Source organism: Eleutherodactylus coqui, chromosome 6 (assembly GCF_035609145.1).
Source record: "Eleutherodactylus coqui strain aEleCoq1 chromosome 6, aEleCoq1.hap1, whole genome shotgun sequence".
Taxonomy (NCBI): Eukaryota; Metazoa; Chordata; class Amphibia; order Anura; family Eleutherodactylidae; genus Eleutherodactylus; species Eleutherodactylus coqui.
Window position 1 is genome coordinate 89,786,877 of NC_089842.1, and position 21,773 is coordinate 89,808,649.

Below are 21,773 nucleotides of genomic sequence, written 5' to 3' on the forward strand. Positions count from 1 at the left end.
TATTTATCTATCTATATATGTATATATATATATATATATATATATATATATATATATATATATATATATATATATAAATGTGTGTAAAACTTAATACATTTTTATATATATCTATATATCACCCTTACTGTTGCCATAGTCCCCATATCAGCTACCCAAATGCATTATATGTTAATTTAGACATATTTTGGGGTATTTCAAAATGTTCTTCTGTTATTATAGAAATCAGTGAAGCAATTCTTTCCTGAATTTGCAGTGTTCTATAAGTATTTGACTAATACTTATAGACGTTATCTATTTTTTACATTCCCCTATTAATGGTCCTTTGCAAATGACTGTTAGGATGATTTCACACTGGCAATGAATTTGTGCGATTTTCGCGCTTGAAAATGTAGAATTATGAAACACACACTTTTCAATGTTTTCCTTCACATTTACGATGTTTTCACTCATGCGATGTTGCATGAAAAAAAAATCGCAACATGTCCTATCTTTCTGTCTTTTGCTTTTTTTATTATCACCCATGTTTCCCTATTTTTGTGAAAAAAAGCATTACTCAAACATCTCATGAGCAATTTTTGCTGTGATTTTCTCACGGCGATACTGCAATCGCTCATGTGAAACTCACCTCAGAGTGTCTTCACACTGGTGAGAAAATTGCGTGATGCAAGAGTGAGTGAAAACACATAATTATAAAACCAATGATTTTCAATAGTTTCATTCCCATTTGCGATGTTTTCACTCACGCATTGTTGTGTAGAGAAAAAATTGCAGCATATACTATCTTTTTGCAATATTGCGCATTGTTTTTAATGGGGCCGTGGGCAGCAGAGCCGGCCCCATTGAAAGCAATGAGAGAACTCCATGATCCTCTGCTGTGGCTGTGACAGCTGCGGCGGGGGAATCCTCTTATTCCCTCAGGGAATCCCTGTATCTGCAGAGGGAGAATCCCTTCAGCCACAATGGGGGAATCCCTTTATCACCATAGTAATGTGAGGCTGTTTTCACATGAAAACACCTCGCATCCATAGGGCTTTCACATGATGGAAGGTGTAATATCGGGAGGTGAATTACGTCCCGATATCGCCCTCACCAGTGGGAAGGAGGGTTGGATTATAATTAGTGCACTTGGAGCACAGGCCTCCTGCAGCCTCAGGGTGCCCCATGAGGTGCTTGAGAGTGTGGCTCAGGCTAGCTGCAATGTTTGTAATGTTTTATATAGTAAGTCTATGAGAAGCCGATGAGAAGCCCGTGATTCAGTGGTGAAGTCTTTCAGTCTAAACGCTCTGCACAAGCACTGTCAACTTTAGCTGTGAAGTCAGCGCTCGTGCAGTCGTTTATCCGACTGTCAGAACCACTTTTATGGCCTCAGGTGGCAAGTTCCTTTATTTAATCTCGCCACAACTCTAATCATTTGCATTTCTTTCCGAGATGTAACTGCAGAAAAACAACAACTCCTTCTAGGTGTCTGATTCTTTTTGACAAAAGGTATACATACTGAAGATCACTGTATTCCGAACAGCTGGGGCGTGGCATCTTGTGATCAGTAACCCTGTGCCACTTGATGTCCGGATTACAATCTGCTCTAAGATAATGTGATGACCAGTCCTCTGTGCAGCAGAAGCAACATTTAGCAGTCATGGTTAAACATGGTAACATAGGGACCTTTTACGTGGGACAGAATTATGCCACAGGATGCAGTCACATCCGCAGCTGCGGAATTCCACACCAAAGTCTGCAGGTCAAAATTGTAGACAGCTTTTAATTCATTTTCAATTGTGCCTCAAAATCTGCCGGTAGCCTGTGGATTTTTGTGCGGAATTTACAGCAGCTTGTGGTGCGTTGTGCGGCCTATTCTGCCCATGTTAAAGGCCCCTTAAGAGACTTTAACCATGGGTAGACAGTTGGCACCCAGAGATGTGGTGTCAGAATGTCTGAAACAGTCTAATTTGTTGGCTGTTTCCAAACCAATCGGAACGTATCAAGAGTGTACCAAGATTTGTTGAACCATGGACAGACATCCATCACAAGATCACAGCAGCAGGCCATGTGTGGTTGATCCTATAGGTGAGGGTCGAGTGGCACATCTGTTATCTCAGCAACAGGATGCCACTGGTAACCAACTGACCCAGCAGTACAGGAGTGTACCTCGCATCTACTGGGATTCAGTAGATGAAAACTAGCAAAGATCTTAATGACCCTGTTTAATTGTAAAAAGGAAAAAAATGATGGAGCGTGGGCACAACCCCTGGAATGTAAAGCGCATAAAAGTAAAGAGATCAACCCAATTTCTTCTTTATTAATTGTTGGCCAGCACAAATAATGGGTTTCAGGGACGTAGCCCCTTTTTCTTAAATGGACGGAAAGAATACTAATACAATAAATAGCAGAAGGTAGGAAGAACAATAGTTTTAGAGACAAAATTAAAATCAATAATTATGAGCAATAATAAGCTAAATAATAAATTTAATAATGCAAATAGATACAATAAATTCATGAATAGAGATGAGCGAGTGTACTCGGCCACGCCCCTTTTTCGCCCGAGCACCACGATTTTCGAGTACTTCCGTACTCGGGTGAAAAGATTCGGGGGGCGCCGTGGGTGAGTGGGGGGGTTGCAGCGGGGAGTGGGGGGGAGAGGGAGAGAGAGAGGGCTCCCCCCTGTTCCCTGCTGCTACCCCCCGCTCCGCCACGCCTCCCCCCGCTCCCCGGCGCCCCCCGAATCTTTTCACCCGAGTACGGAAGTACTCGAAAATCACGGTGCTCGATCGAGTAATTACTTGAAACGAGTTGGTTCGTTCATCTCTATTCATGAAGTTTTATCGGTTGATGATCATAAAAGAAATAAAATATATATTTTTAAATATAGTAATTAGGGATGAGCGAGTATACTCGATAAGGCACTACTCGCTCGAGTAATGTGCTTTAGCCGAGTATCTCCCTGCTCGTCCCTAAAGATGACAGGCACCCTGTGGGTTTGTGAACCCTAGACACATATCCTAGACACGTGTTTACGTCGTGCTGTGAATAAATGCTGGCAGGCACTAGTTTTAAAGAAATTGCAGTCTCCTGGAGTGTTTCTACATGTGTGGTGCCCATTCTGGTCGAGAGATCGGCAACCCACAAGTGAGTGACCCAAGCTTGCCACATAGGATTATAGTCAGGTGTGTGATGATTAACCATTTATACCAAACAATGTGGTTCCAATATGCAAAAAGGGGTCCAAAAGTGAGCCTGGTAACTACAGGCCGATAAGTTTCACTTCAATAACTGGAAAAATATTCGAGGGGTTTCTGAGAGACGCCATCCTAGAATACCTAAAGGAGAACAATGGAATAACTTCTGACCATCATGGCTTCATGAGGGGTCGATCATGTCAGACCAATCTGATCAGCTTCCATGAAGAAGTAAGTTCTAAGCTGGACCTGGGAGAATCTATTGATCTTGTATATCTGGTAGGGATGAGCCCGTATACTCGCTAAAGCACTACTCGCTCGAGTAATGTGCTTTAGCCGAGTATCTCCCTGCTCTTCCCTGAAGATTCGGGGGGTGGCGCGGGGCGGGGAGCTGCGGGGGAGAGCCGGGAGGAACGGAGGGGAGATCTCTCTCTCCCTCTCTCCCGCCCGCTTCCCCCCCGCTCCCCGCTGCGACTCACCTGTCAGCTGCGGTGGCTCCCGAATCTTCAGGGATGAGCAGGGAGATACTCGGCTAAAGCACATTACTCGAGCGAGTAGTGCTTTAGCGAGTATACTTGCTCATCCCTAATATCTGGATTTCTCTAAAGCATTTGACACCATGCCGCATAATAGGTTAATATATAAAATGAGACAGCTCGGATTGGGTGAAAATGTGTGTATCTGGGTAAAGCACTGGCTCAGAGATAGAAAGCAGAGGGTGGTAATAAATGGTTCTTATTCTGATTGGGCCACCTCTGCTAGTGGAGTACCACAGGGTTAAAGGGGTTGTCCCGCGGCAGCAAGTGGGTCTATACACTTCTGTATGGCCATATTAATGCACTTTGTAATGTACATTGTGCATTAATTATGAGCCATACAGAAGTTATAAGAAGTTTTTCACTTACCTGCTCCGTTGCTAGCGTCCTCGTTTCCATGGAGGCCGTCTAATTTTCGGCGTCTAATGGCCAAATTAGACGCGCTTGCGCAGTCCGGGTCTTCTTCTTTTCTCAATGGGGCTCCGTGTAGCTCTGTGTAGCTCCGCCCCGTCACGTGCCGATTCCAGCCAATCAGGAGGCTGGAATCGGCAATGGACCGCACAGAAGCCCTGCGGTCCACCGAGGGTGAAGATCCCGGCGGCCATCTTCAGCAGGTAAGTAAGAAGTCACCGGAGCGCGGGGATTCAGGTAAGCGCTGTCTGGTGTTCTTTTTTAACCCCTGCATCGGGGTTGTCTCGCGCCGAACGGGGGGGGGAGGGGGTTGAAAAAAAAAAAAACCCGTTTCGGCGCGGGACAACCCCTTTAAGTATTAGGCGTCATTCTGTTCAATATATTTAAAAATGACCTGATAGAGGGACTGCACAGTAAAATATCAATATTTGCAGATGACACAAAATTATACAAGATAATTAATGCAACAGAGAACAATGTGCGGCTACAAAAGGACCTAGATAAACTGGGGGCTTGGGTAGAAAAATGGCAAATGAAGTTCAATACTGATAAATGTAAGGTGATGCACATGGGCAGGAGAAACGGATGTCACCAATATACACTAAATGGCGTACAGCTAGGGAAAAGTGATATGGAAAAAGACCTGGGGGTACTAGTGGATTGTAGATTTAATTGGAACAACCAATGCCAGTCAGCTGCTGCAAAAGCAAATAAAGTCTTGGGGTGTATTAAAAGAGGTATGGGGGTGAGGGACGAGAACATTATCCTCCCACTATATAAGGCACTTGTCAGACCTCACATGGAATACTGCGTACAGTTCTGGTCACCGGCGCTCAGGAAAGATGCTGCAGTGCTTGAAGGAGTTCAAAGAAGGCCAACTAAACTAATAAACAGACTGAGAGGACTGGAATACCCAGAGAGGCTATCAAAACTGGGATTATTCACCCTGGAAAAAAGACGGCTAAGGGGCGATCAAATAAATATGTATAAGTACATTAGGGGAAAATAGAAGGATCTCTCCCATGATCTGTTTATACCCAGAACTGCGATGGTAACAAGAGGGCATCCTCTACATCTAGAAGAAAGCAGGTTTCATCACCAACACAGAAGGGGGTTCTTTACTGTAAGAGCAGTGAGACTGTGGAACTCTGCCTGAGGACGTGGTGATAGCAAAATCCATTGAGGAGTTTAAGAGGGGACGAGATGTCTTTCTAGAGCACTCTATATTACAGGATATAGACATCAGGTGACCAGGGGTTGTTGTTCCGGGTCTTACATTTAGGTAGGAAGTATCAAAGGTTGATCCAGGGATTATTCTGACTGCCATTATGGAGTCAGGAGGGATTTTTTCCTGTGAATGGGCTAATTGGTTTCTGCCTTTTGTTTTTTTTTTTTGCCTTCCTCTGGATCAACAAGGGGATTGAATCAGGCTGAACTAGATGGACAATCTTCCTTCAGCCTAACCTACTATGTTACTATGTATGTAAACAGGTGATAATCATCATCATTTTCATATGTAGGTTTAAATACAGTCACTCATTAACTGAAACAGAAACAGCTGTTCTGGAGGCTTAAAACTGTCTGAGGAACAGCCAAACTCTGCTACAAAGGTGAGGCTGTGGAAGACAGCTATATTCATTCTAATATAGTGCACAGCCTGGAAGAAAAGAGGTAGAATGTACGAGAAATATAAATTCTAACATTTAGGAAGAGATTTCTCGAAATGGGTATAAGTGCAAAGAAAAGCAGTTGTCCAGTAATATTCCAACTCATCATCTAGACACCTCTCTCTGTGCATTTTCTGTTGCAGGTCTAGTGACACCGGTCATTTCTATGCAGTTGATGAATGGAAGGCTGGGACATTTTGTGGATTTTACTTTACCTGTATCCTTGCCATCTGAATACAGAATACACTGGAATTTTGGATATGCTGGAAAAGTTACTGTAATTGTAATGTTCGAAACTGGTGAACCTGCTCAGTACAATCCTTTGTATAAGGGGAGGTGTGAGCTGTTCGTAAATGGGACTATGAGACTGCATGAGATCTCCTATGCGGATGGGGGCACTTACATTGTAAAATTATATAATCCTGATACTTTCACGTCTTATGTTCAGCGGTATCAGCTAAATATCTACGGTGAGTGATCATTTTATTCTAGTTTTTCCTCATCCATAGCACTGCATAATAAAAGCTGTGACAACCCATGTGCAAGCTGTAATACCGCCACATTAGATGCCCCAGATAGACTGGACTAGAGTTACTAATGATTGGCATTTACTGGCTATTTCTTTCCTATTCTAGGTGGAAATGCTTTTATCTAATGGCACCCAATTTGATGAAAAGGATTGTCTGGTTTAAGCAAAGTACTTTCAAACACACCATTAGGCCAGTTTCAGACGAGCGTATTGTAACACATCCGTAATATCTTTACGTATTACGGACGTGTCACAGATGACAGTACAACTGTATGTCATCAGTATTTCATCACTTCTATATATTTTATTTTCTACTGGGAAATTACTGATCAGAATTTACCCATTAGAAAAGAATAGCAATATGGAGGGAAATATGGGAGAGATAGGTCATGCCGCATTAAAAAAAATTAATAGATACATAGATTTAAATTAGCTCCGTATTATGTTCTGCAAAATAGGGACCTAATATGAGGGTTAAATATGCTCGTCTGAAACCAACCACAGGCAATTTTGAGTTATAAGAGCATGGTGATCCCCATAAATTAGTCAGTGCATACATTAATTATAAAGAGGATCTCATTCTAGAGGACACATTTATCAAATCACATACCAAATGAGCCTCATTTATCAAATTGGTCTTTGTTGCCTGTAACAACCAATGAAAGTTGAGCTTTCATTTTTTAAGAGCAGTTTAAGAAATGAAAGCTGAGCTCTGATTGGCTGCCATGGGCAACAAATACAGCATTACTATCCGACAGTTTTAATAAATGAGGCCTACCTGTTTCCATACTTTACATGGACAGTTCATTGATTTCATTAGGCAATATGAGAATATTTACCTAGTTTGATGTTTTACACGCTGACCTAAGTAAATTGTGTGTCCATCTACCAATGACAAATGTGTTAGGCGGCACAAGCCTCTTAATACATTCGTTTCATCTGGCAGCACATTTGTGCACCATATGAAAAATCGATGGCAGGAGCTGGAGTAGGTTTTTGGAATAATTTACACCAGTTTCAGGCATAAATTATAGTAAAAGGGATGGGCCGTGTGTGGCCATGTCCTTAAATTTGGGTTCCACACACTTTTTGCAAAAATGTCAGGGCGTGGCGTACAAGCCCCAAAAGTTGCAATTTTGGAGTGTGCACCAAAACTAACTTTTGGACACCAGAATTCTGACAATCAAAATAGGCCCCTATGTGATGTTTCCTTTGTCCTGTGGTGACACTGCAAGGTATTCTGAACACTTTCTGCTGGGTTCCTATACAAACTGCAGCTGAGCAAAAGATTGTCCAAAACAGTCAACTACATCCATTGAAATTATATTAAACGATTCATTATCTGTTGGCGCATACAGTTGTGGAATAAAAGACATTTTGGAAAAGGCTATATAATGGCTTTGTGTTTCTCTTGCTTAGTTCTTTGGGCCAATCCAGTTTTCAGGCATTCGTTATTTCTTCAGAAAAGTAATTATTGCTTATTCTTATGTTTTTCATAGGTATGCTCAGTGCCCCAGTTCTCAAGTCCAACAGTCCCCTTATTAGTGGCACTAACGTGACCCTCCATTGTGATGCGGGAAATCAGAATGTGACCACTTACACTTTCTACCATAATCAGAATATTATCTCTTCTGAGTCCCGTGTAACCAGCAGGGGATCATTCCTGGACTATAAGCCAATATCTGAGAATGACAGTGGATCGTACTCCTGCACCATCCAGAACCCCATCAGCAGCAGCACCAGTAATTCCATAATAGTGACAGTATCAGGTGAGTTCTGTATTTCTTCAAGAAACAGTTTTAATGTTTTGCTATAAAAATGGCAACTGTATGTAAAATAAGTGGTAAAGTGAACTATAAGAATAGGTTCACATCCACAGCACCACAAACCTCCCTTACGGTGCAAGAAGAGTCCCCACTCATTTATCCAAACTATGTAGGAGGAAAGGACAGTGTGAGTCCTGGGAGTATTCAACTCTCTGGTTATCACACACTTCTCAATAGGACCTATCTTTCCGAGGGCCTCCAGCTTTTTCTATACATCGAACCTGGCATTGTTACATAGAAACATGGAAAATTGATGGCAAAAAGACCGCATGGTCTATCTAGTTGGCCCTTATATTATTTCGGTTTTATCTCTTAGAGTAGATCTATGCTCATCCCAGGAAGCTTAAATAAATTTATTTTTGATTTTCCAACCATGTCTGATGGAAGTTTGTTCCAAGTATGAGATCTCTAGAACTCGAACATAGTATTCCAGATGTGGTCTCACCAGAGCTCCATACAGTGGGATCCTAATCTTCCTCTTTCTACTGGTTATACCTCTACCTGCAGTATGTAGTGGCTGCTATCTTCCAGAAGCAGCAGTCAACCTGACCATGGTGTTTGAGAATTGTTGTTCAGCTCCATTGATGTGAATAGGTACCTGATTATGACACTGCTAGTATATCGTGTATTTTCTCTTCTCAACATGATATCTTATGTCCTTTTTGGCAGTGCCGGTTTCTTCTGTAACTCTTACCAGTGACACATCAGGATTGCTTTGGCCTGGAATAGATTTGGTGTCTCTGCACTGTTCAGCCCGAGGTACAAATGTCAGCTACTCCTGGAGTATGGATGATGAACCCTTGCCTGAGAATCCCCGATATCGTCTCTCCCAAAATAACTCTAAGCTCATCATAAACCCAGTCTCCTCTAATGACAGTGGACCCTTAAGATGTGCAGCCTCAAACTGGGTAAATGTGGAAACCAGCAGCAAACTGAACTTGAACCTTGGTTGTAAGTACGAGAATTTTGAAATTTTTGCCATTTTTGAAAAACAGTGATATGTCCATCAGAAGACTTCAGTTTATTAATAACTAGTAATAAAGACACCCAAAGCTGTCCATGATAAGGCAACACTTAGGAGCAACCAAACAAGTTTGGTACCATATTAGTCAGTAGAGCAAATGTGATACTTCTCAGTAAAGGCCCATTTACACTGAATGATTATCGCTAACAATTCGCCCATCGGTGATCATTTTAGTGGTAATTGGTGCGTGTAAATGGGTGCGGGGCACCCGCATTTCGGGCACTTTTCGCTGATTGTTAAAATCAAGCTCACTTGAAGGCTTTATTTACATACATAATTGGCATTTAAGTAGCTGAGAAGCTACTTGAATACCAATTATTTTTTATGCAAAATAATCGCTTAAACTGTCGTTCAAGCGATCTTTGAGCGATTATCTGCTCGTGTAAATGGGCCTTAAGAGAAGCCAAGTAATCTTGTTGATATGATACATTTTAATGGCTAACAAAATACCTGATCATGTATTTTTTTAACCATCAAAAGGTAACATATTTACAAGATTACTTGGTTTCTCTTACTGAGAACAATCCCATTTAGGAACAACTAGGACGCCATGATTGAAGTTAAGACTCTGAAAGTTAAAAAGTAAATTAAAAAGTATGTAACTAAAGTTCAGCACTGATGTTCTGTTATGTTGCAGAAGCTCAACAGACTCTTGGGTGCACACAGGGGCCTTATTTTAGTTGAAATAATTTACCATTGGTCATTGTCCAATAGATGTCCACTGGATGGTTGTGGATACCTCCATTGTACTGTAGATTTCATGTACATGGTTAAAGTATAGGAAAGATAGAGACCAATCATATCCCGCTGAGAGATAATCCTCACTGCCCTGAGTTCTAACACTTGGCTGTTAGGGAGATGTTTAGATATATTATTCTCGGCTCCGTTATAATCTGGATGGTCCTCTGTGGATCAGAAATAATGATTAAAGTCTACAGGGACCGGAATATGATTTTGACTAAATTCCAATTGTCCTATTTCACTAGGCACTATGGGGCATATTCACTTAGATGTGTGTTTCACATGCTGGTCTATATAAATTGTATGCCCATCTAACAATGACAAATGTATTTTAGGAGGCATAAGCCTCTTAATATATTTGTCACATCTGGCGGCACTTCTGTTTGTGGCACAGGTTATAGTAAAAGGGATGGGCCATGTGTGGCCATGCCCCTATATCTGGGCTCCACCCATTAAAAAAAAAATTGCACAACATGGTGTACAAGCCCCAAAAGTCGCAATTTTGGAGTGTGCACAAAAACAAAGTTTTTGACGCCAGAGTTCTAAAATTCGGGATTTCTAAATAGGCCCCTATGTGATGTTTCCTTTGTCCTGTGTTGGCACTCGAGGTATTCTGAACACTTTCTGCTGGTTTTCTATACAAACTGCAGCTGAGCAAAAGATTGTCCAAAACAGTGAACCACATTCATTGCAACTAAATTAAACAATCGTTTCTCTGTTCGTGCATATAGTTGTGGAATAAAAGACATCTTGGAAAAGGCTATATAATGGCTTTGTGTTTCTCTTGCTTAGTTATTTGGGCCAATCCAGTTTTCAGGCATTCATTATTTCTTCAGAAAAGTAATTATTGCTTATTCTTATGTTTTTCATAGCTATGCTCAGTGCCCCAGTTCTCAAGTCCAACAGTCCCCTTATTAGTGGCACTAATGTGACCCTCCATTGTGATGCCGGAAATCAGACTGTGACCGCTTACACTTTCTACCATAATCAGAATATTATCTCTTCTGAGTCCCGTGTAACCAGCAGGGGATCATTCCTGGACTATAAGCCAATATCTGAGAATGACAGTGGATCGTACTCCTGCACCATCCAGAACCCCATCAGCAGCAGCACCAGTAATTCCATAATAGTGACAGTATCAGGTGAGTTCTGTATTTCTTCAAGAAACAGTTTTAATGTTTTGCTATAAAAATGGCAACTGTATGTAAAATAAGTGGTAAAGTGAACAATAAGAATAGGTTCACATCCACAGCACCACAAACCTCCCTTACGGGGCAAGAAGAGTCCCCACTCATTAATCCCAACTCTGTAGAAGGAAAGGACAGTGTGAGTCATGGGACTATTCAACTCTCTGGTTATCACACACTTCTCAATAGGACCTATCTTTCCAAGGGCCTCCAGCTTTTTCTATACAACGAACCTGGCATTGTTACATAGAAACATGGAAAATTGATGGCAAAAAAGACCGCATGGTCTATCTAGTTGGCCCTTATATTATTTCGGTTTTATCTCTTAGAGTAGATCTATGCTCATCCCAGGATGCTTAAATTAATTTATGCTTGATTTTCCAACCATGTCTGATGGAAGTTTGTTCCAAGTATGAGATCTCTAGAACTCGAACATAGTATTCCAGATGTGGTCTCACCAGAGCTCCATACACTGGGATCATAATCTCCCTCTTTCTACTGGTTATACCTCTAGCTACAGTATGTAGTGGCTGCTATCTTCCAGAAGCAGCAGTCAACCTGACCATGGTGTTTGAGAATTGTTGTTCAGCTCCATTGACGTGAATAGGTACCTGATTATAACACTGCTAGTATATCGTGTATTCTCTCTTCTCAACATGATATCTTATGTCCTTTTTGGCAGTGCCGGTTTCTTCTGTAACTCTTACCAGTGACACATCAGGATTGCTTTGGCCTGGAATAGATTTGGTGTCTCTGCACTGTTCAGCCCGAGGTACAAATGTCAGCTACTCCTGGAGTATGGATGATGAACCCTTGCCTGAGAATCCCCGATATCGTCTCTCCCAAAATAACTCTAAGCTCATCATAAACCCAGTCTCCTCTAATGACAGTGGACCCTTAAGATGTGCAGCCTCAAACTGGGTAAATGTGGAAATCAGCAGCAAACTGAACTTGAACCTTGGTTGTAAGTACGAGAATTTTGAAATTTTTGCCATTTTTGAAAAACAGTGATATGTCCATCAGAAGACTTCAGTTTATTAATAACTAGTAATGAGGACACCCAAAGCTGTCCTTGATAAGGCAACACTTAGGAACAACCAAACAAGTTTGGTACCATATTAGTCAGTAGAGCAAATGTGATTCTTCTCAGTAAAGGCCCATTTACACTGAACGATTATCGCTAAAAATTCGCCCATCGGCGATCATTTTAGCAATAATTGGTGCGTGTAAATGGGTGCGGGGCACCCGCATTTCGGGCACTTTTCGCTGATCGTTAAAATCAAGCTCACTTGAAGGCTTCATTTACTTACATAATTGGCATTTAAGTAGCTGAGAAGCTACTTGAATACCAATTATTTTTTATGCAAAATAATCGCTTAAACTGTCGTTCAAGCGATCTTTGACGATTATCTGCTCGTGTAAATGGGCCTTAAGAGAAGCCAAGTAATCTTGTTGATATGATACATTTTAATGGCTAACAAAATACCTGATCATGTATTTTTTTAACCATCAAAAGGTAACATATTTACAAGATTACTTGGTTTCTCTTATTGACAACAATCACATTTAGGAACAATTAGGACGCCATGATTGAAGTTAAGACTCTGAAAGTTAAAAAGTAAATTAAAAAGTATTTAACTAAAGTTCAGCACTGATGTTCTGTTATGTTGCAGAAGCTCAACAGACTCTTGGGTGCACACAGGGGCCTTATTTTTAGTTGAAATAATTTACCATTGGTCATTGTCCAATAGATGTCCACTGGATGGTTGTGGATACCTCCATTGTACTGTAGATGTCATGTACATGGTTAAAGTATAGGAAAGATAGAGACCAATCATATCCCGCTGAGAGATAATCCTCACTGCCCTGAGTTCTAACACTTGGCTGTTAGGGAGATGTTTAGATATATTATTCTCGGCTCCGTTATAATCTGGATGGTCCTCTGTGGATCAGAAATAATGATTAAAGTCTACAGGGACCGGAATATGATTTTGACTAAATTCCAATTGTCCTATTTCACTAGGCACTATGGGGCATATTCCCTTAGATCTCTGTTTCACATGCTGGTCTATATAAATTGTATGCCCATCTAACAATGACAAATGTATTAGGAGGCATAAGCCTCTTAATATATTTGTCACATCTGGCGGCACTTCTGTTTGTGGCACAGGTTATAGTAAAAGGGATGGGCCATGTGTGGCCATGCCCCTATATCTGGGCTCCACCCATTAAAAAAAAAAATTGCACAACATGCTGTGCAAGCCCCAAAAGTCACAATTTTGGAGTGTGCACCAAAACAAACTTTTTGACGCCAGAGTTCTAAAATTCGGGATTTCTAAATAGGCCCCTATGTGATGTTTCCTTTGTCCTGTGTTGGCACTCGAGGTATTCTGAACACTTTCTGCTGGTTTTCTATACAAACTGCAGCTGAGCAAAAGATTGTCCAAAACAGTGAACCACATTCATTGCAACTAAATTAAACAATCGTTTCTCTGTTCGTGCATATAGTTGTGGAATAAAAGACATTTTGGAAAAGGCTATATAATGGCTTTGTGTTTCTCTTGCTTAGTTCTTTGGGCCAATCTAGTTTTCAGGCATTCGTTATTTCTTCAGAAAAGTAATTATTGCTTATTCTTATGTTTTTCATAGCTATGCTCAGTGCCCCAGTTCTCAAGTCCAACAGTCCCCTTATTAGTGGCACTAATGTGACCCTCCATTGTGATGCCGGAAATCAGACTGTGACCGCTTACACTTTCTACCATAATCAGAATATTATCTCCTCCGAGTCCCGTGTAACCAGCAGGGGATCATTCCTGGACTATAAGCCAATATCTGAGAATGACAGTGGATCGTACTCCTGCACCATCCAGAACCCCATCAGCAGCAGCACCAGTAATTCCATAATAGTGACAGTATCAGGTGAGTTTTGTATTTCTTCAAGAAACAGTTTTAATGTTTTGCTATAAAAATGGCAACTGTATGTAAAATAAGTTGTAAAGTGAACTATAAGAATAGGTTCACATCCACAGCACCACAAACCTCCCTTACGGGGCAAGAAGAGTCCCCACTCATTAATCCCAACTCTGTAGAAGGAAAGGACAGTGTGAGTCCTGCGACTATTCAACTCTCTGGTTATCACACACTTCTCAATAGGACCTATCTTTCCAAGGGCCTCCAGCTTTTTCTATACATCGAACCTGGCATTGTTACATAGAAACATGGAAAATTGATGGCAAAAAAGACCGCATGGTCTATCTAGTTGGCCCTTATATTATTTCGGTTTTATCTCTTAGAGTAGATCTATGCTCATCCCAGGAAGCTTAAATAAATTTATGCTTGATTTTCCAACCATGTCTGATGGAAGTTTGTTCCAAGTATGAGATCTCTAGAACTCGAACATAGTATTCCAGATGTGGTCTCACCAGAGCTCCATACACTGGGATCATAATCTCCCTCTTTCTACTGGTTATACCTCTAGCTACAGTATGTAGTGGCTGCTATCTTCCAGAAGCAGCAGTCAACCTGACCATGGTGTTTGAGAATTGTTGTTCAGCTCCATTGACGTGAATAGGTACCTGATTATGACACTGCTAGTATATCGTGCATTCTCTCTTCTCAACATGATATCTTATGTCCTTTTTGGCAGTGCCGGTTTCTTCTGTAACTCTTACCAGTGACACATCAGGATTGCTTTGGCCTGGAATAGATTTGGTGTCTCTGCACTGTTCAGCCCGAGGTACAAATGTCAGCTACTCCTGGAGTATGGATGATGAACCCTTGCCTGAGAATCCCCGATATCGTCTCTCCCAAAATAACTCTACGCTCATCATAAACCCAGTCTCCTCTAATGACAGTGGACCCTTAAGATGTGCAGCCTCAAACTGGGTAAATGTCGAAACCAGCAGCAAACTGAACTTGAACCTTGGTTGTAAGTACGAGAATTTTGAAATTTTTGCCATTTTTGAAAAACAGTGATATGTCCATCAGAAGACTTCAGTTTATTAATAACTAGTAATGAGGACACCCAAAGCTGTCCTTGATAAGGCAACACTTAGGAACAACCAAACAAGTTTGGTACCATATTAGTCAGTAGAGCAAATGTGATTCTTCTCAGTAAAGGCCCATTTACACTGAACGATTATCGCTAAAAATTCGCCCATCGGCGATCATTTTAGCAATAATTGGTGCGTGTAAATGGGTGCGGGGCACCCGCATTTCTGGCACTTTTCGCTGATCGTTAAAATCAAGCTCACTTGAAGGCTTCATTTACTTACATAATTGGCATTTAAGTAGCTGAGAAACTACTTGAATACCAATTATTTTTTATGCAAAATAATCGCTTAAACTGTCGTTCAAGCGATCTTTGAGCGATTATCTGCTCGTGTAAATGGGCCTTAAGAGAAGCCAAGTAATCTTGTTGATATGATACATTTTAATGGCTAACAAAATACCTGATCATGTTTTTTTTTAACCATCAAAAGTTAACATATTTACAAGATTACTTGGTTTCTCTTACTGACAACAATCACATTTAGGAACAACTAGGACGCCATGATTGAAGTTAAGACTCTGAAAGTCTAAAAGCAAATTAAAAAGTATGTTACTAAAGTTCAGCACTGATGTTCTGTTATGTTGCAGAAGCTCAACAGACTCTTGGGTGCACACAGGGGTCTTATTTTTAGTTGAAATAATTTACCATTGGTCATTGTCCAATAGATGTCCACTGGATGGTTGTGGATACCTCCATTGTACTGTAGATGTCATGTACATGGTTAAAGTATAGGAAAGATAGAGACCAATCATATCCCGCTGAGAGATAATCCTCACTGCCCTGAGTTCTAACACTTGGCTGTTAGGTAGATGTTTAGATATATTATTCTCGGCTCCGTTATAACCTGGATGGTCCTCTGTGGATCAGAAATAATGATTAAAGTCTACAGGGACCGGAATATGATTTTGACTAAATTCCAATTGTCCTATTTCACTAGGCACTATGGGGCATATTCACTTAGATGTGTGTTTCACATGCTGGTCTATATAAATTGTATGCCCATCTAACAATGACAAATGTATTAGGAGGCATAAGCCTCTTAATATATTTGTCACATCTGGCGGCACTTCTGTTTGTGGCACAGGTTATAGTAAAAGGGATGAGCCATGTGTGGCCATGCCCCTATATCTGGGCTCCACCCATTAAAAAAAATTGCACAACATGCTGTACAAGCCCCAAAAGTCGCAATTTTGGAGTGTGCACCAAAACAAACTTTTGGACGCCAGAGTTCTAAAATTCGGGATTTCTAAATAGGTCCCTATGTGATGTTTCCTTTGTCCTGTGTTGGCACTCGAGGTATTCTGAACACTTTCTGCTGGTTTTCTATACAAACTGCAGCTGAGCAAAAGATTGTCCAAAACAGTGAACCACATTCATTGCAACTATATTAAACAATCGTTTCTCTGTTGGCGCATACAGTTGTGGAATAAAAGACATCTTGGAAAAGGCTATATAATGGCTTTGTGTTTCTCTTGCTTAGTTCTTTGGGCCAATCTAGTTTTCAGGCATTCGTTATTTCTTCAGAAAAGTAATTATTGCTTATTCTTATGTTTTTCATAGGTATGCTCAGTGCCCCAGTTCTCAAGTCCAACAGTCCCCTTATTAGTGGCACTAACGTGACCCTCCATTGTGATGCTGGAAATCAGACTGTGACCACTTACACTTTCTACCATAATCAGAATATTATCTCCTCCGAGTCCCGTGTAACCAGCAGGGGATCATTCCTGGACTATAAGCCAATATCTGAGAATGACAGTGGATCGTACTCCTGCACCATCCAGAACCCCATCAGCAGCAGCACCAGTAATTCCATAATAGTGACAGTATCAGGTGAGTTCTGTATTTGTTCAAAAAACAGTTTCAACGTTTTGCTATAAAAATGGCAACCGTATCTAAAATAAGTGGTAAAGTGAACTATAAGAATAGGTTCACATCCACAGCACCACAAACCTCCCTTACGGGGCAAGAAGAGTCCCCACTCATTTATCCCAACTCTGTAGAAGGACAGGACAGTGTGAGCCCTGCGACTATTCAATCCTCTATTTTGCTCATCCTAGTGAGCTTGTGGAGAGGTGCCAAAGAAGAAGGTTACCACACACTTCTCAATAGGACCTATCTTTCCAAAGGGCCTCCAGCTTTTTCTATACATCGAACCTTGCATTGTTACATAAAAACATAGAAAACTGATGGCAAAAAAGACCGCATGGTCTATCTAGTTGGCCCTTATATTATTTTTGTTTTATTTATCTCTTAGGATAGATCAATGCTCATCCCAGGAAGCTTAAATGAATTTATTCTTGATTTTTCAACCATGTCTGCTTGAAGTGTGTTCCAAGTATCAACTACTCTTTCAGTAAAAAAAAATATTTCCTGACATTACTTCTGATTTTTCCCAATTAATCTCAAATTGTGTCCCTTGTTCTAGTGTTTAGTTTTTCTCTTTTGAACCTTTTTTTTACCTTTCAACATCTGTAAGGTTGGGCGTATTCCCGTCAGAAATCTCGCGACAGATTGCGTACAGCTTCAAATTGGATAAATGAGGAGACCAGCAACGAACTGAACTTGCACTTTGCTTGTAAGTAGAAGAATTATGAAATTATTGACATTTTTGAAAGAGTGATAGGTCCATCAGAAGACTTTAGTTTCTTCACTATTAATTAAGATATCCAAAGCTGTTCTTGATAAGGAAACACGTAGGAAAAACTAGGGCGCATGATTGAAGTTAAGACTCTGACAGTTACAAATTAATTAAAAAGTTTCTAAAAAATGTTCAGCACTGATGTTCTGTTATGTTGCAGAGAACTCAACTGACCTCTAGGTGCACATAGGGGCCTTATTTGGAGTTGAAATACATTACCAAGGACATAAGTCATGAAGGATTTTGAAGGATACCGACCAAATCATATCCTGCTGAGAGATAATCCTCACTGTCCTGAGTTCTTACATTTGGCTGTTAGGTAGATCTTTAGATATATTATTCTCAGCTCCGTTATAACCTGGATGGTCCTCTGTGGATCAGAAATATTGACTGAAGTCTACAGTAGCCAGAATAAAATTTTGACTGAGCTCCGGTTGTCCGATTGTTGGTCCCTCTAGCAGGCACAATAAATGGAATAAATATTTGGTTTCTTGCTCTTAAGGTAACCATAGACATTAGATATTTATTGACAGATCGATCCAACGCTAGTGGGATGTGCTATCAATCTGATGTCAGTGGCCCACGTAGTCAGCATTGGCATTGGTTTGGCTCTTTGTATAGCAGCTTTGAGACCCACAGGAGATAATATAGGTCAGTATTTAGAATTATACTTCTAGTGGTCCCTGAATTTATTATCTTTCACATCATTGATCATGATATTAGCAGGTTACTGGCATTTTACTCTTTTATTTCCATATATGTTGTTTACACATATTAATTTATACCACCTTAAATCAATGCTAGCTCATTCAGATATGGCTTTAGTAATCTAAAAACTGTCTTCTTTTTACAGCTTCAGTCTCAGCAGTGATGCTATCAAGTAGCACATCAAGAGTGCTTTGGGCAGGAAAGGACTCGGTGTCTCTCTATTGCTCAGCTCAGGGTTCAGCCATCACCTTCTCTTGGAGCCTGAATGGAAAACCAGTGACCCCGAACCCTCCATATTACATCACTCAGAGTGATTCTCCTCAAAAGTCCACTCTTACAATCAGCCCCGTCTCCAAGAATGATACCGGACCCTTTACCTGTTCAGCATCCAACTTAATTAACAGTGAGACCAGCAATGAGCTCACCCTTGGTCTCAATTGTGAGTAATATTTTACATGGATTTGAATAAGTTTAATCAGATATCTCTCTACGTCTCGACTATTCTCTACTCTACTACCGTACTTGATAAACTCATTATTCATGATAATGATGGCTGACCAAGAAAAAGTTTCAAATAATCTTTTGTGAAAAACCATTGCAAGTAAACACATTCTTTCCTCTCATTTCACAGGGTATCCTAAAGGAAACATTGGCTGTATTGTACAGGGGCATGACAGCCTGCTACAACTCGACTGCAACTGGCCAGGAGGACACCCTGCAGCGAATGTGACCATGATATTTAATAACATAGAAGAGATGGGACAGAGTAAAGTAACTAGAAATGTCTCTTTAACTCAAAACAGCCAAAGATCAACCCTGACTTGCATTGGTGGTTACCTCGGAAAGACATTTTCCTGCGTTTTAACATTTAGTAAGTAGTGGATATTCATATATGGTGTCTTTTACAAAACCAAAAACATCTTGTGACACAAGTATCAATATTGGAACTTAAGTAATGCATTTAAAGGAAGGTAAAGTCCCCTGGTGCAAGCACCAAGTCATGACTGACTCTTTGGACGAAGTCACAGCGTGACGTTTTCTTGGCAGACAGTTTTTTTGGCGTAGTTTGCCATTTTCTTTCCCAGTCATCTTTTACCCCTCAGCAAGCTGGGTACTCATTTTACCAGCCTCACAAAGATGGAAGGTTGAGTCAACCTTGAGCTGGCTGCCTGAACTGTGCATTCATGAATGGGTGAGTGAGAGCTGCCTCTGATTGGTGAGAGCTGTGACCAATCAGAGGCAGCCCATTCAGCAGGCGGGGATTTTAAATCCCCACCTGCTGAATACTACAGAAAGCAGTTCAGGAGAACTGCCGGCCAGACGCGGCTGAACTCCGGCTGCAGCGGAAAGGTGAGTATACTTTTCAAAAATTTTTTACACATTTTAGGATGATTTTCAGGTAAGGGCTTATATTTTTAAGCCCTTCCCGAAAATTCATCCCGCGCTCGCCGGCAGCCCATTGCCTTCAATGGAGCCGGCTGTATTGCCGACTCCATTGAATTCAATGGGCTAACATCGTTCTTTTCTGCCACAGCTGTTACAGCTGTGGCAGAGGAGAACGATCTTTATGCTGACAGTGCGGGGGAGGGGGGGAGGGGGCTCACTCTTGCCACTATTGTGGCTTAATAGTGAGACCTCGGAGCCCGAAATGCAGCCCTGCATGTTGCTCCTCACCTGCCCTATCCATTTCTGTGTTTTTTACATGACTTTGGAGATTTGCTAAGATTTTCACAAATGAAAACCTTAGCGGAGCACCAGTCATATACAAAAATGCTCGAGTCGCCCATTGACTTCAATGGGGTTCGTTACTCGAAACGAACTCTCGAGCATCACTGAAAGTTCGACTCGAGTAACGAGCACTCGAGCATTTTCGTGCTCGCTCATCTCTAATAGTCACGCATGCGATGTCATTGCCAGGGGGGCAGGAATCATCACTCATCATTTGCTCATTGATATATCCTGCTTCTTGGGAGGTACCATTTGTTACAGGATGATTAATGTTATTCAGTGATTTAGTGTTATGGCTAAATGGTGTACATGCATGGGACAGTCCATTCAATTTTATAAAGTCAGAGAGTAATTAACCAATCATAGTGACCTATAAATGATTATAGACACATATGACTTTTCTGGGTGACTGATGACATTTATTTTTTCTACCAGTGACTCCACAGTTGCCACAGGATAAGAATAATGCTGTAACTGCAGTCATGAAAGGAGGGACAACAAATTCAAAAACTAAAGGCCTACCATAACCTAAGGCCCTCCTAACTTACACCATGGTTTTGTCTCCACAACTATATGGAATGAAGATTCATTAAGAGCAACATCTATTGATTATACAGCAAATGACGATGACTGAAATATGAATGTAGAGTATGTTAGAGATCTTTGGAGGAGCCAGGGTCTCATCCTGTTCTCTGGGTGATGGCAGAACGTGAATGTATTTATCATATCAATATACTGTAATTAAAATCTATTTAAAGTGAGTTGGACAAAACAATTCTTGGTGTAAGCTCTGCAATAAAACAGCTTTTCTCATGTTTAATGATGTAGGCTATACATAATCTGTACTCTGGATACTACAAACGGTGGAGGGACCATCCTCTGCTCTACATGCAGTATACTCCTCCCTCGACACCATTGAATCATACTTTACAAAATGGCTAGCCACAAGGTAGTCCACTGGTATCTGCCAATATTTTTGCATGTATTTTATATTGTGGCTTGACTTTTACATATATATATCAGTTAGGCTAATTCCACACGGGCGATCGTGGCAAAAGCGCATCTTTATTTGCTGCAATTTGTGAAACCACCCTTAGTCTGCAGGCTACAATATGAATTCCAGAAGTTCTAGTTTCACTACACGCTGATATTCTGTGTGTTCTCAGAAATTGACTGGATTGGTTGCTTCTTGGTTCTTTGTGGGGGTTGTTTATCCTTAATTACGGAGCTATACCCCCCTTCTCTAATTTAGACGTCTCTGAACATATAGTCTCTATTAGTTTGAAAAGGACATATGAGTCCGAAACTTTTCTATAATGAAAAATCATCCTTGCTCTGAACTATTATTGATTTGCACACCATGTTTTTTTCTCTTCATGAATGAACTATTGAAATGAAGAAGCTGTTTTTAAGTGCATGCAAACTAAAGGCCCATTCAGACAAGACGAATGTTGGGCAAACGATGCCAGACACTCATCTCTGTGTGTCCTTGCTCCCGTGCTGTTGCACAGGAGCTAGAATCGCTGGCAAGCTCACAGAATGGCCAGCAGG

At 40.9% G+C, this 21,773-nt stretch overlaps 1 protein-coding gene across 1 annotated transcript; it reads left to right on the forward strand.

Moving 5' to 3' along the window:
- Nucleotides 1–1,892: 1,892 nt before the first annotated feature.
- On the forward strand, nucleotides 1,893–20,816 carry LOC136633642 (carcinoembryonic antigen-related cell adhesion molecule 5-like). Its single transcript, XM_066609400.1, has 12 exons — nucleotides 1,893–1,989; nucleotides 5,934–6,126; nucleotides 6,426–6,487; nucleotides 7,819–8,088; nucleotides 8,815–9,096; nucleotides 10,783–11,052; nucleotides 11,780–12,061; nucleotides 13,747–14,016; nucleotides 14,744–15,025; nucleotides 18,640–18,933; nucleotides 19,126–19,365; nucleotides 20,658–20,816. Exons 1-12 carry the CDS (start codon nucleotides 1,893–1,895, stop codon nucleotides 20,747–20,749), a joined length of 2,634 nt encoding a protein of 877 aa, XP_066465497.1. The 3' UTR covers nucleotides 20,750–20,816.
- The last annotated feature ends 957 nt before the right edge of the window (nucleotides 20,817–21,773 follow it).

What these genes read in the sequence shown, in the direction of transcription:
- LOC136633642 (XM_066609400.1), top strand. Translation starts at nt 1,893, where the DNA reads ATGGGTAGACAGTTGGCACCCAGAGATGTGGTGTCAGAATGTCTGAAA. An exon ending in GATTGTCTGGTTTAAGCAAA is followed by an intron (nt 6,488 to 7,818) that starts GTACTTTCAAAC and finishes TGTTTTTCATAG; the next exon opens with GTATGCTCAGTGCCCCAGTT. An exon ending in ACTGAACTTGAACCTTGGTT is followed by an intron (nt 15,026 to 18,639) that starts GTAAGTACGAGA and finishes TTCTTTTTACAG; the next exon opens with CTTCAGTCTCAGCAGTGATG.